The 13,530-nt window shown below is 47.7% G+C and overlaps 1 protein-coding gene across 1 annotated transcript in view; it reads right to left on the bottom strand.

Moving 5' to 3' along the window:
• ENAH (ENAH actin regulator) overlaps positions 1 to 12,227 on the bottom strand; it is a 142,073-nt gene extending 129,846 nt beyond the window's left edge. The window contains 1 exon segment of the mRNA XM_073899856.1: positions 12,100 to 12,227. Coding sequence (XP_073755957.1) covers positions 12,100 to 12,170 — 71 coding nt within the window. The 5' untranslated portion in view covers positions 12,171 to 12,227.
• Between the last annotated feature and the right edge of the window lie 1,303 nt (positions 12,228 to 13,530).

A 13,530-nucleotide genomic window follows, 5' to 3' on the forward strand; every position in this document is an offset into this window, starting at 1 on the left:
TTCAGTCTTAATTCTAACAGTGGAGGGAGGCCACTGAAGCATGTTACACAGGAGATGAGCTGACCACACATGAACTGCAGAAAGAGCTGACTACTGCAGACAGCAGAATGGATGGACCAGAGCCATACAATAGCGAATCCACATTTATAAAAACGTGATACAGGACAAAATAGGTCCAGGGGTCCTGATAGGATGCATCCCAGACTCCAATAAAATGCCAGGTTGCCCAGCAACACAAAAGGAACCCTAACACAGAAACATCCACTAATGAACTCATCATTTTTGAAATTGGTCCCCATCAGATATCTGTGCCAGGTGGCACTGGCCTCTGTCGGTCCATTTCCCCTCTGCCCTGTCAGTCTCTAAGTGACTGGCACGGGCTTCAATGACAAAGCAACACAATGCAAACCATGTACAAATTGGAAGTGCAAGCCTTCAGGAAGTCACTAAAAACAAGGAGAACCATTTCCAACCAGTGGCAAAACCACAACAATGAAAATCTGAGAGGGACCCTGATGGGACAGGAAGGTATGAGGGAAGTTACCAGGCAGGAAGCGTGCTCTGTATCCTCACCTGGCTGGTAGCTACAGAGGCGGCACATACAGTAAAAATCCATCAAGCTGTATGGACATTTATAACAAATACATTCAGCTGTACGTAAATCACACCTTTGGGGGAGATCACAAGAGATGATCCTCCTACCTCCAAGAATGACGGGGTCTGAATGTGAAGCCAGCTTGGGGCAGAGATCAAAGACCAGTGAGCCGCGGGGTGCGGTGAGCCAGGCGCCGGCTCTGCCTCTGGACTCCCAACTACAGGTCAGTAAACGTGAATGTTTAAATACGTTCAGGCTGTTACTTGCAGTTGAAAACATCTTAACAGATACAACCAGTGAATAATTGGAGAAAGCCTAACAGAGATGAGGTAACAGGAGGTCAAAGGAAATAACTGGAAATCAAGGTAAACCCCCAGCCTTACGAGTGGAGCCCTTGAGTATTCTGACAAAATGACTCTCTTTGGGATTATACTAAAAGTCTATCACAACAGGACGGATATAGTTCCATCCTATCTTAAAATTTTTAAAGAAAAATGATGTAAAAACAAGCACCTAACACTTGCTTCATTCTTGTTCCATTCTAAGAATTTAACACAGTTGCAACCATAGCAAGAATGTTTTCATAATTTTGTTTCATTTTTCAAGATTAAAGCCAAATAAGGCCTTTTCTCCTGAGCCCTGCTATCTCTGAAGTGTCGCTCAATCTATTCTAGGTCTATTCCTTCTACATGGCCTTGCTCTTGGACCAATTATTTCCAGAAAATAAAGAACCCTCAGATGATGAGATCACAAAGAAAATAAATCATTCACTCACACATCAACATTTTAGAAAACTCAAATACCCACTTCAGTTCACACAAGTTAACCAGGACAGAGAGGCCCCAGGGCACACTGGTTAACAGTGTGAGCTCCAGAACCAGCCGGCCGGGACAGGACCCCAGGTCCACTGGTTACTAGCAGGTGACCCTGGGCAAGTCGCTTAGTCCTCTGTGGCTCAGGGTCCTCATCTACAAAATAACAACAGCTCCTACTATCTTATAAGTTATTAGAGAAGTATCAAATAAGTAATACATAAAGTATTTTAGGCAATGAGTACTCAATAACTATTAGCGATTAGATTTTAAAATCTAAGAAAACTGAAGAATATAAATGCCAACATTGGAATTAAGTTCTTAGCAAAGGAAAAACTTCTTTAAAATCCCAGGCATTATGTTTAAATACAAGCGCATATATTTTAAGTAAAAAATAAGACAAGCAAATATGGGAACAGATGTTGTACTATCAGTGTAAATGAGCTAGAAGTTTAAGTTCTAAATATAGAACTTTTTTAAAGGTAGCACATCAAACCTATTGAACTAGAAACTATGTGATGCTGCACCTTCCTAGAGCTAATGTGAAAAATCTGAATATGGAAAGAGAAAGAATGGAAAACTTGGTATTATCAAAGGGTCAATTCTGTCCTCTACCCATTATTAACCCATTAACTTAACACAATTCAAACTAAAACCCCAACAGATTTGTGGATATACCTTTTATTTCATTTCTGTTTTAACTGATAAAATAATTCTACGACCAATCCAGAAGAATGCACTAACTGGAAAAGTAAATAAAGTTTTGAAAATCCTAAGAAAATGAACAGTAACTTCTGTTAGTAGACATTAAAATATATTCTAAACTTGGAGTCACTGAACCATGAGGAAACAGCACAGAATTAGATAATTGAGTCCAGATCCAGAAGCCAGTATTTATGGAAACCCAGGACACACGAACATGGCATTTCAAACCAATGCGAAAAGATGGGTTAGTCAACAAAAGATACTGACAGATGAACAAACACTCAATATTTAGCTTGAGGCTAACCTAATCTCTCCCACCTGACATCACAATAAATTGCAGGTGGCTTACACTGAAACATAAATGAAACCATCAAAGGAAAAGAAAACGTAGGGGCATACACATACAACTGCCAATTGGAGAAGGCATGACACCAAAGGCAGAAACGATCAAGGCAAGGACCAACAGAGGTGACATGACAAACCACAGGGCTTCTACACCAAAACAAGAAAAACTAAAAGATGTGGTGACAAGTCTCCTCCCCAGCGGACCCAGGAGACAAGGTAACAGGTTGTGGGCTGAGGTCTGATAAGAGCTTGTGCACTAAGACTGCCACTTCTAAGTGAGAGACAGACAGACGCACGGCGGAGCCCAGCCAAGGGATGAGAACACACCAGCAGCAGGTGTGCCCGGCCCGCTCACACACGTTCTACTAGGCAACTGATCTACCTACACGATGAAGGGCTCCTTGTTAACGACAGAATAAATCACTGCAAGAAAAACTGAACATCCCACGGGGAAAACAGACAATTCGCACAAGAACAGAGCTGTCCCATAATCATGTGAGGAAATGTTCAACTCTCCTAGTAACCAAGGAAATACAAATCAAAACACTGAGGGACGCCTGGCTGGCTCAGACAGCGGTGCATGCGACTCTTGATCTCAGGGTCAGGAGTTTGAGCCCCATGTTGGGTGTAGAGATGACTTAAAAGAAACTTAAAAAACAAAACATTGAGATAACACCTTTTGCCTACAAATTGGCAAAGATTACAAATGTTGATAATGCCCTAAATTGGCCAGAATGTCAGACAATGGGCACTCTTCATCTGCTGCTGCAGATCCGGTAATGTGTATCCAAAACTAACAAAATTCCCTTTGGTCTGGTAAACTCGTTTCATTTACTATTCACTTGAATATTTATTGTATACTTACAGAGGCCCGTGCTGGGAACTAGGGATACAGTTGGATCAGGACTTTAATAATTTGGGTTTCATTTTAAGAGTATGAAGATGCCCCTGAAGGCTTTAGCAAGGAATAACAGCAGCTGATTTCTAACTGCTTCGCAGACAAGGGAGGGGGGGAGACAAGAATGGAAACGAGGAGACACTAAACGTGAGGGGTGCCTAGCCAGCTCAGTTGGAGGAGCATGCGACTCCTGATCTTGGGATTTTAAGTTCAAGCCCCACGTTGGGTGTAGAGATCACTTAGAAATAAATCTTGGGACGCCTGGGTGGCTCAGTCAGTAAAATGTCTGCCTTCAGCTCACGTCATGATCTCAGGGTCCTGGGATCGAGTCCCTGCATCAGGCTCCCTGATCAGCGGGGGAGTCTGCTTCTCCCTCTCCTGCTGCCCCTCCTCCCTGCTCGTGCTCTCTCTCTCTCTGACAAATAAATAAAATCTTAAAAAAAAAAATCGAACATGTGCACAAAGACATATATCCAAAGATGTTTATAGCAATGCTTTCATAACAAAAATAATGAAAAAAAAACCTAAAAGTCCATCCTCTAAGATATAAATTAAATAGATTAAGATCATCCAAAGCATAGTGAAAATACAGTGCAGTCACTTAAAATTACACAGCTCAGGATTTAGTGACAAGAATTATGTTGAAAGGCGTCAATTACACACCATATAATGTAGTATAACTTCACTTATAAACAGTATGATCTCACTTTTACTTAAAACATACACACATACAAACACATTTATGGCTGCATATGTGCATTAGAAAAAGCCTAGAAAGCTACAAATCAAAACAGCAAAATGCTAGATGGTCTGGGTTTGATTATTAACATCTTTATACTTTCCATACCTTCTAAAATCTACATAAAACCTGTACTGGAAGTTTATAATAGCAAAAAAAAAGTCACTAAAACACAACATTGATCAGGCATTTATTTGGACAACAGTAATTGGTTCGTTTTCTCAAAATACTACAAATACAACGATTAAAGAGATTACAAAGTCATAAAAGTAACTCAACGTTTTAAATTAAAACTTCTGATTCATAAATTGTTAAATGGTTAAAAACTGACCTGTCCCAATCTGCTTGCGACGCTCCTCTAAGAGGAGGTGGGAGGCAGGGAGGAGGGGAAGGGTCATCTCAGGGCTGCAGGACAATGCAGGACAAACACGGGAACCAAAGAAAGATCCCCTACCACACCTGCACTCCCCTGAGATCTGACCTACAGGGCTATTCATTCGATCGCACTCGTGCTCTGCGGTTCTTGAGGAAGCTTCTTCCCAACCGAGTTGACGAGGGTAGCACAGAAGACTGAGGGCCACCGCCCCCCCCACAGTGACAAGTAGTCATTTTTGGACTTCATGCCATGAGATGCACTGGTTACTGAGACCAGAAGTTCTAGAAGGCCTTCAGCCCTGTTTAAAAATGACAAGACAAAACTTTCTCTGGTGTTGGAGGGTACTGTAGACACACCCAAGAAAACTCACCAGCAGACTACACAGCTTTCCTCGGATTCTCATGGATTTGCTTCATGAACTCTCCGTGACCTCAGCCATCCATACCAGAGCAAGGGCTCCGAAGTCGCTCAGGCCCCCCAAGGGCACCCCACCAAGGTCTCCCCCAGAGCACTCCCTCCTGCCTGGCTGCCCACAGACAAAAGCCCGGTGGTTCGGTCTTCAATCTCTCTTCCTCAGAAAATAGGAAGATTAGTCCAAAGTTGACAAGATGTCAGAAACCATGTGAAGAGAATGGTACCATCTATTCTAGTGAAGAAGTGAAAATAACCCAAGGATGAGGGAGTAGGGCTGAGCTAGAACTCATACCACAAAATTCACTGTTTGAAAGGATCAAATTCGGTGGGCCATGCAACTGTCACACTGTTCAATTCCAGAACATTTTCATCCCCGAAGAGAGAAACCCCGTGCATACCCACAAAAGCGGCCACTTCCCTCTCCGCCCTCCGTCTTCCGCTTGGGCCCTGGCAACGGCTCATCTTCTTGCCGTCTCTCCATGACGCGCCCCTGCCGGACACCTCCTCCCGCTGGAGCCCGACCACACGCGGCCTTTTGTCTGACTTCCTCCTTCTGGCAGGTTTTCACCCACTCCTGGGTTCCTCTGGATGGTCAAATACGACTCCCTCACGTGGACACACCATGTGTGGATGAGCCCCTCGGCACTCCATGACCATCTGGGTTGTCTGCACTCTCTGACTCTTCCGGATAATGTTGCTGTGGACACCCGTGGACCGGCTTCTCTGGCGTCTACACCTGGGAGTGTAACTGCTGGGTCCACAGCGACTACTTTTTAAGGAAATGCCGAGCTGTGTTCTAACGCAGCTGTACCATTTTACAGGATTTTTCACATTGTTAGCAAAAACTGAAGAGACGTCAGACTCCCATAGAAATAAGGGATTCGCTCCTCTCAAGTCCGTTTTATGGGCCGAGTGTCATGCCAGGGTTTTATATAATTTCTGATTTAGTTTTGCCAACAATTCTATAATGCAAAAAGCATCTCCATCTTACAGAAGATCTCAAAATGGAACTTACTCAAAGACCAACTAACTGGTAAATGTCAAAACAGAACCCAAACTCAGGTTGACTTCAAAGCCTGTCCACTTCACCCTCTGCCATGCCCACCTGTACACTCAGATACCTGGACACTGCTTCCCACCAAAATGGTTCTTTGGAAAAGCTACGTGTTAATTAAATTTATTAGAGTCATTATAAAACAGAAGCTTACCCACATACAGAAATTTTTAGAACATATGAGGTCTCCTGCATAAATCAGCTCCCTCATTTATTTTCTTTAACAAATAACATTTACGTGTAGAGTTACCTAAAACCTATCTACAGACCGCCTAAACATTACACAGATGAGCTTCTTCCATCAAAGTTCTATCAATGACAAGACAAAAAAAAAAAGTCTGGGTACCTTCTGCTACAGACTGAATTGTGCCCCCCAAAATTCATAGGCTGAAGCCCTAACCCCCAATGTGACTCTATTTGGATATGGGATTTTTAGGAGGTAATTAAGATTAAATGAGGTCATAAGGGTGGGGCCCTAAATCCATAGGACTGGTGACCTTATAGGAAGAGGAAAAGAGATCTCTGTCTGTCTCCATGTCTTGGCCACGCGGCAACACGCAGGAAGGCAGTTTGCCACAGGTCACGGGAGCCCTCCCAGAGCCCGGTCACACCGGCACCTTGAAGTTTCTGTGGTTCGAGCCACCCAGTCTATGGTATTTTCTGTTGTGGCAGGGCTGAGCTGAGAAATACATCTTCTCCGTATCAGAAACTATCCAATTATTGGCATTTTAAGCACTGGTAAAAATCAAAACAAAGGAGGCACTGAGTGCCTCAGAAACAAGCTAACCCAAGGGACACACAAAAGCTTTTTGCTCAAAAACAGTTGCAACTCCCATGATCGAAGACACTGAAAAACAGAAGGAATGTACTGAGACAGTGCAGGACCCCGGGATCCTCCAAAGGGCTTTGCAGTTAGACAAAACAGTCTCTCACTCTTTGGGCCTTTTCCGAGCTTTGTGTTTGAATAAGACACAAACTCTATGGCTATTCGTGTGGTCCAGATAGTGGCTTTTGTTTGAATTAAATTAACATTGATTTACATGCCACACACTATAATATACCCTTTAGTACCCAGCACAGCTTAAAGAATGTTACAGGTGCTCCAAAACTGGTGGTTGTTACTGCCAGTAAACAGATTCTGGAAAATACTACCCCGGCCAAAGCCAAACACTGACATGAGCACCCTCCATTTGCCAAATATTTTACCGATACCTTAAATATAAAAATGCAATCCCTGTCCTCAAGGAGCTTACAGTGAAGGACAGATAGCTCCAGATATTTATAAAACAATGTAATAAATGCAAAAAAAATAAGAGTATGTGGGACCACAGGGGAATGGCTGGGAAGTAGATAAATCTGGGACTACATCCCAGATGGTTGACAAAGAATTCCCTTCTTGCTTTCTAGTCCAGAGAGCTTCCTAAGCCTTTACTTGGGGAACCAGCTACTGAGGTGCAGCTCAGCTCAGACTCTCTCCTTTAACTTTTATCTACACTCAATCCCATCCATCAGTTGGCGGGGGGGGGGGGGGGGTTCTGATTTAAGTGACATAGAAAGTTTACTTCTCTTCCTCTCCCACAACCACATAAAAATTGAAATCACATTTTCCCAAATCCTTCTTACATCCATAATAAAGACTGGATGTTTTACAGGTTATACAATCACCCTAGATTTAAGCTGTGTATAGAGTAAGGAACCAAAACCATCAGTTTGGGATGTCATTTCTCCTAGACCAGCCACATGGGTAGGTCCGCCTAGGTAGTCTGCTTATTCCAACTGGGCTAGCAAGGTATCCAAAACCTTGAATACTGTGCAAACTTCAGTAAATTTTCTCCATTAACCCAAACTGTGGTCAAGATTTAGTCACTTAATAAACATCTAAAACACAAACCGAAGCCTGAATACAAAGCACTGGCATTCCCCCAAAAATGCAAATTTGTCTCCTGCCCCTAAAATAAACCTCTGTAGGAAAGTCAGACCCCAACCACGACAGTGTAAGTGAAGACCAGCGAGAACAAAGACACTAGGATTTGCACCCCTTCACAGATATCCCACTTGACACGTGACACAACAATCCTGTGAAATAATAGGCTATCTCCATTTTTACCAGTTTGCTCAATTAACAAGCAAAACCTGAATCTTCTGAGCCCTGATCGTACGATGCTCTAAAATGTGTATTAAGCTTATTATTACCATAAAGGACAGTAACAAAAATCACAGTAAGTCTTTCAAAGGTTCTAAATATCCACAGAGAAAGGAAACGGTAAAAGATTAGTTTCCTGCCTTATGAAATAAGAAGGCCGGACTGGATCAGGTGATCACAGAAGGAGCATTCCAGGAAACCCTCCCACCACCACTCTCTGGGACCGCACGTCCCAAACAAACCCTGATGCTGGGGACAGCACGCACTCTTTCCCACCAAGCCCAGAAATGCATTTATGTCCATATCAACAAGAGAGCCACTACCAAGAGAAGAGGAGCAAAATGTAACCTACTTACCATCCCTGAACTAGAAGAGGCCCAGAAAGGTAAAGCAGACTACCCAAAAGTTATATATATAACTAGTCTAAGACAGAGCTGAGCCCCGAAACAAGAGGAGCAACGTTACTGTAGACAGCTATACAGCATGCATCTCCTCTTCCATAATCATGTGACCCCCTCTACCCAGTCAATAACCATCCCCATTTTTACATAATTTAAGATCAGTGAAATCATGGGATTAGCTCCAGGTTCTCCAGCTAGCCAGTGGCTTGGATGAACCCTCACCAACCCCATCTCGCCTTTTCTTTCTAAGGTGAGAAAGACACAAAGCAGTGAAGAGAAGCGTGGACCATTTACATATAATACGGACCCATGAATGTCAACCCAAAACTCTTCTGAGCTCTTCTAACCACAAGCTTACATGCAATTGTGTTACATCACACAAGCTCCTCCTTCCATAAAAAAAGATCTTGGGGGGCGCCTGGGTGGCTCAGTCGTTAAGCATCTGCCCTTGGCTCAGGTCATGATCCCAGAATCCTGGGATCGAGCCCCGCATTGGGCTCCCTGCTCAGCGGGAAGCCTGCTTCTCCCTCTACCACTCCCCCTGCTTGTGTTCCCTCTCTCGCTGTGTCTCTGTCAAATAAATAAATAAAATCTTTAAAAAAAAAAAAAAAGATCTTGGGGCGCCTGGGTGGCTCAGTCGGTTAAGCACCCTCCGACTCTTGATTTCAGCTCAGGTCACGATTTCAGGGTGGTGGGATCAGCCCTGCATTGGGCTCTGTGCTCAGTGGGGAGTCGGAGTCTGCTTGAGATTCTCTCCCTCTCCTTCTGCCCCTCCCCCTGCTTGTGTGTTCTCTAAAACAAATAACTTTTTTTTTAATAAATAAATCTTTAGGGGTGCCTGGGTGGCTCAGTCGTTAAGTGTCTGCCTTCGGCTCAGGTCATGATCCCAGGGTCCTGGCATCGGGCTCCCTGCTCGGCGGGAAGCCTGCTTCTCCCTCTCCCACTCCCCCTGCTTGTGTTCCTGCTCACGCTCTCTCCCTCTGACAAATAAATAAATAAAGTCTTTAAAAAATAAATAAATATTTAACCAACTAGTTAAAAAAAAAGCAATCATTCAAAATGCCTACACTCTATTAACATTACATATGTGCACACGTACCCTCCAACACAAATCATCTTATACTTTGGAAATATTACAGAAATGAAAAATAGTAGAACCAAAAAGCTGGATGTCATGGTAACAAAACTACCAGTTTTTTGGGCCTCTGTCTTCTCGCTGTATTGTCTAAGGAAATACACTTTCTCAGTTCTTAAAGCATCTTCTTTAAACAAAGTATTAGCCAGTAATTCCATATACAGCTTTTTATATGTGTACAATGCCTTTAAGATTGTCTCAGGAATGTAAACCATCATCCAGTCCCCTTCTTCCTGGGAATATCACACCCACTGAGCCTGCGATTCCTGAAATTGAAGTCATCTGAGAGATCTTATCACAAATACTTAAATGGCAACATATTCATCATATCCTCTCTTCGGAACTCTGACCAACTTAATGGAAATTACTGCCCATGCATTCCTATTTCTGGATGCACTTTAAACCATCGTACCCCTTAATACAAAGACTCAATGTAATACCGTAACACTTATGTCCTACTGTACTTAAAAGCATCGAGATGAAATCATATTAACATAACCTGAAAAGCCCTTTCTTAAGCACCGAAATATCCCAAAGCTTTTTGCATCCAGCACAAGAACCTTTTACTTCCACACCAAAGCAGCCTACTTTCCCGGGGATCTAAGGAAACGTGTACAGAGGAGTTGCACAAACCACCTACCAAATAATCCAATGCCTACCAAGTGAAAAGCTGATCCTCTTTTGTGTTCTTCAATTATTCAGAATTCGCCTACAAAGGATCCCTGTAGACTACCTGAATGAACCTTTCTGACCTGTGAACCATGTTTTGCTTTTATGTTACCAGAAAGCATCAGTATGATCCTCCCTCTCCAAATTTAGTAAGGAACAGAGCAGGAAGCTTAGAAATTACAAATTACTCTGCATTAGAAAAGGAACTCTTTTTTTTTTTTTTAAACTTTGGGTTTTTTTTTATAATTTTTTTTTTTTTTTAAAGATTTTATTTATTTATTTATTCATGAGAGACAGAGGGAGAGAGAGAGAGAGAAGCAGAGGGAGAAACAGGCTCCCAAGGAGCAGGGAGCCCGATGCGGGACTCGATCCCAGGACTCTGGGATCATGACCTGAGCCGAAGGCAGATGCTTAACCATCTGAGCCACCCAGGCGCCCTAGAAAAGGAACTCTTAAGTGAAGACGTAATTTACCTGTGACACCTTGGCAACTGCACAGGACAGTGATCAAGCCTCACTGAATTCCCAAAACTTCACTTTTTTTTTTTTTTGGTTCATAACCTCTGAATCAGAAAGCTTTATGATTTTATTTTAAAATACCCCAGTTTTCGCTGTTCTACATTTCTCAATGTTGAGATAAATTTACCCCAAATTTGGGGGAAAAAACAAAAAACCTTGTAACTTCTGGTCTGCAAGACTCCCTACAGCACTGAGTCTTTTAAAACAGATCAGCAATACATGGTCTTAGAAGATATAACGTTACATATGTTTTATTACAGTTCCTGCGTTTTCAAGGACATCAGTACCCGGATTAAAAAAAACAACAACAAACATGCTCAAACCCATGGTTCAAGTTTTTCCAGCCGTATTTTACAGAGATTATGCGTTTTGGTCTGCACGCCATAATTACATTTTAAACTGATCCATTACATTTTAAAATAAGTTGTGTGGAATGACTAAGGGAAAGGGGTCACTTAGAGATACGGCATTAAACACATTTTTAAGGCCAACAAAATGAGGGTTTGTAACTTGGAATCAGAGAAAACAGCATTCAAATTCCCAGAAAGCTGAAGTGAAAAACACAGCCATGTCACACAAAAACATACTTAAAAATAAAAATGGTAAAGTGTTCAAGCTTGATAGAAAAAAAAAAAAAAAGAAAACCAGCGTTTCAAATGGAAACTACTCCAATTGGGAAAGAATCCCAATGACATGACATTTTCTCGCCAAAGCGAAGGCATCTGAAGGCTCTATCGCTGAAATCTCATTGTATGGCGTTATGAAGATCTTAGCAGCGGCTGGCCAGGAATCTCCAACACAAAGGGGCCTCCGCCGCGAGGGCAGAGAGAAACCACCTCCCCCCCGAGGCCGGCGCGCGGGCCCCCGCGGGACCCCCGGCGGCGGCGCCGGGAGGCCAGTGCTCCCCGAGCCCTGCGCCAGCCTCCGGGGCGCGGGAAGCCCAGCGCATCCCCGCGCAGCCTCTCCCACGAGCAGGGCAGGCCGAGAGGAAGCGCAGCTCCGCGCGACACCCCGCGCTGCCGCCGCAACCCCGCGTCCCGACGGCATGCTGGCGCCTCGACTCCGGGGCGGCCCCGGGGGCAGCCAGAGGGGAGCGGCCCCTGCAGTGCCTCGCGGTCGCCCCGGACGCCAGCGCGCCCTCCAGACGCAGGCCCGCGCCGCGCCCGGTCACCTTCCCCAGCGTTCGGCGCCCACCGCGCCGCGGCTGCCGCACACTCGGGGCTCCCAAACTTTTCTGTCCCCCCCGCCCCCCCCACCCCCGGTTCCAGCTGGGATGAAGGCGCACGACTCCTCACCTCCGCCCGAAACAATACCCGTCTCCCGGCAACGCGCACGCAGGGGCCCGCGACCCCCTCCCCATCCCCATCCCCGGGCCGGGCCGAGGCGCGCGGGTGGGGGAGGGGACCGGCCGAGCAGGGCCTCGGGGACGGCAGGCGGCGCCGCGACAAGACCCAGAGCCGGGCCGCGGCGGGTGCGGAGCGAGGCCCGAGGGACAAAGGGACGGAAGCGCCGAGGCCGGGCGGCGCCCGCCGGGGATGGGGGCCTCCGCGGGGTCGCGGCACTAGCCGCACAATGGCCCGCCGCCCCCGCCCGCACCCACGCCCTCACCTCATGGTGCCGGCGGCCCGCGGCTCCCCGGCGGCCGGGGACGCGGGGGGCGCGAGCCGGGGCCTCTCCTCCGGGGGCGGGGACGCGGCTGGCGGACGGCGGACGGCGGCCGGCGCGCGGCTCCTCCTCCGGCGGCCGGCGCTACACCATGTCCCCGCACAAAGCGGCGGCGCCGGCCGAGCGCGGGAGACGCGGCGGAGGCCGCGAGGCTGCGAGGGCGGGGGCCGAGGCGGGCGGGCCGCCGGCTGTGCGTCGTCGCCCTACGGGAGCGCCCAGCCGCTCTGGGAGGAAGCCCGCCCGCGGGCCGAGTGCAGGCAGCGCCGCAGCCGCGCAGGAGAGCCGCTAGCGCCGCGCGGGGCCGGGGAGGCGGGGCGCGCGGCCGGGGAGCACGCAGACACCGCCCTCGCTCCCGCCCCGCCCCCTCCCCCTCCTACTCCTCCTCCCCGCCCTCTCACCCCCACCCCCGGGGCGGGGGCGGGGGCGGGGCGGGGGGCGCGCGGCGAGGGGCGCGCGGCGAGGGGCGGGGCGGGGCGGGAGCGCCCCCGCGCCGGCCGCCGAAACCCGCGGGCCTGTGGAGCGCGCTCGGCGGAGTCCTTTTGTGGCCTCAGGCCCGCCGCCTGCGCTCCCTCGCGCCGGGCCTGCGGGGCGCTGCGGGGGCTGCGGGCTCCCCGGCTGGTGCCTGGGCGGGGGCGGGGCGCCTAATCGCCACCCGGGGGCCGCATTGTCCTCCGGGGCCGCCCGCGCGCCGCTCCAGCCGGGAGACAGGCACACCGGGGGCGGGCATGACCTCATCGCCGAGCGCACGCGGTCCCGAGCGGGGGGCTGCCGCCGGGGGGCGCGGGCCGGGCCGGGGGGTGAGGGGTTGGGGGCGACCCCGCGACAAGGGGTCAAGGGTCCCGTCTTTCACGGGGCTCCCAAGTCACCTGCTTGGAGAGGTCGCTGCGGAGTGTGGGCGCCGCAAACTCGTGGAAATCCACGGGGGCGGGGGCCGGCCTCCAGCAAGGCAGAATTGATGGTGTGGGAGGTTGTCGGCCTCCAAAAGCAAATCCACTAATCAAGTAAGAATTCAGACTGGACAAATGGCAGGCGTCCCGTAGTCCTGACGACGAGGAGGAGGA

The sequence above is a fragment of the Callorhinus ursinus genome, unplaced genomic scaffold (assembly GCF_003265705.2).
Source record: "Callorhinus ursinus isolate GAN/ISIS: 27379988/994484 unplaced genomic scaffold, GSC_fseal_2.0 scaffold13, whole genome shotgun sequence".
In the NCBI taxonomy this organism is placed as follows: Eukaryota; Metazoa; Chordata; class Mammalia; order Carnivora; family Otariidae; genus Callorhinus; species Callorhinus ursinus.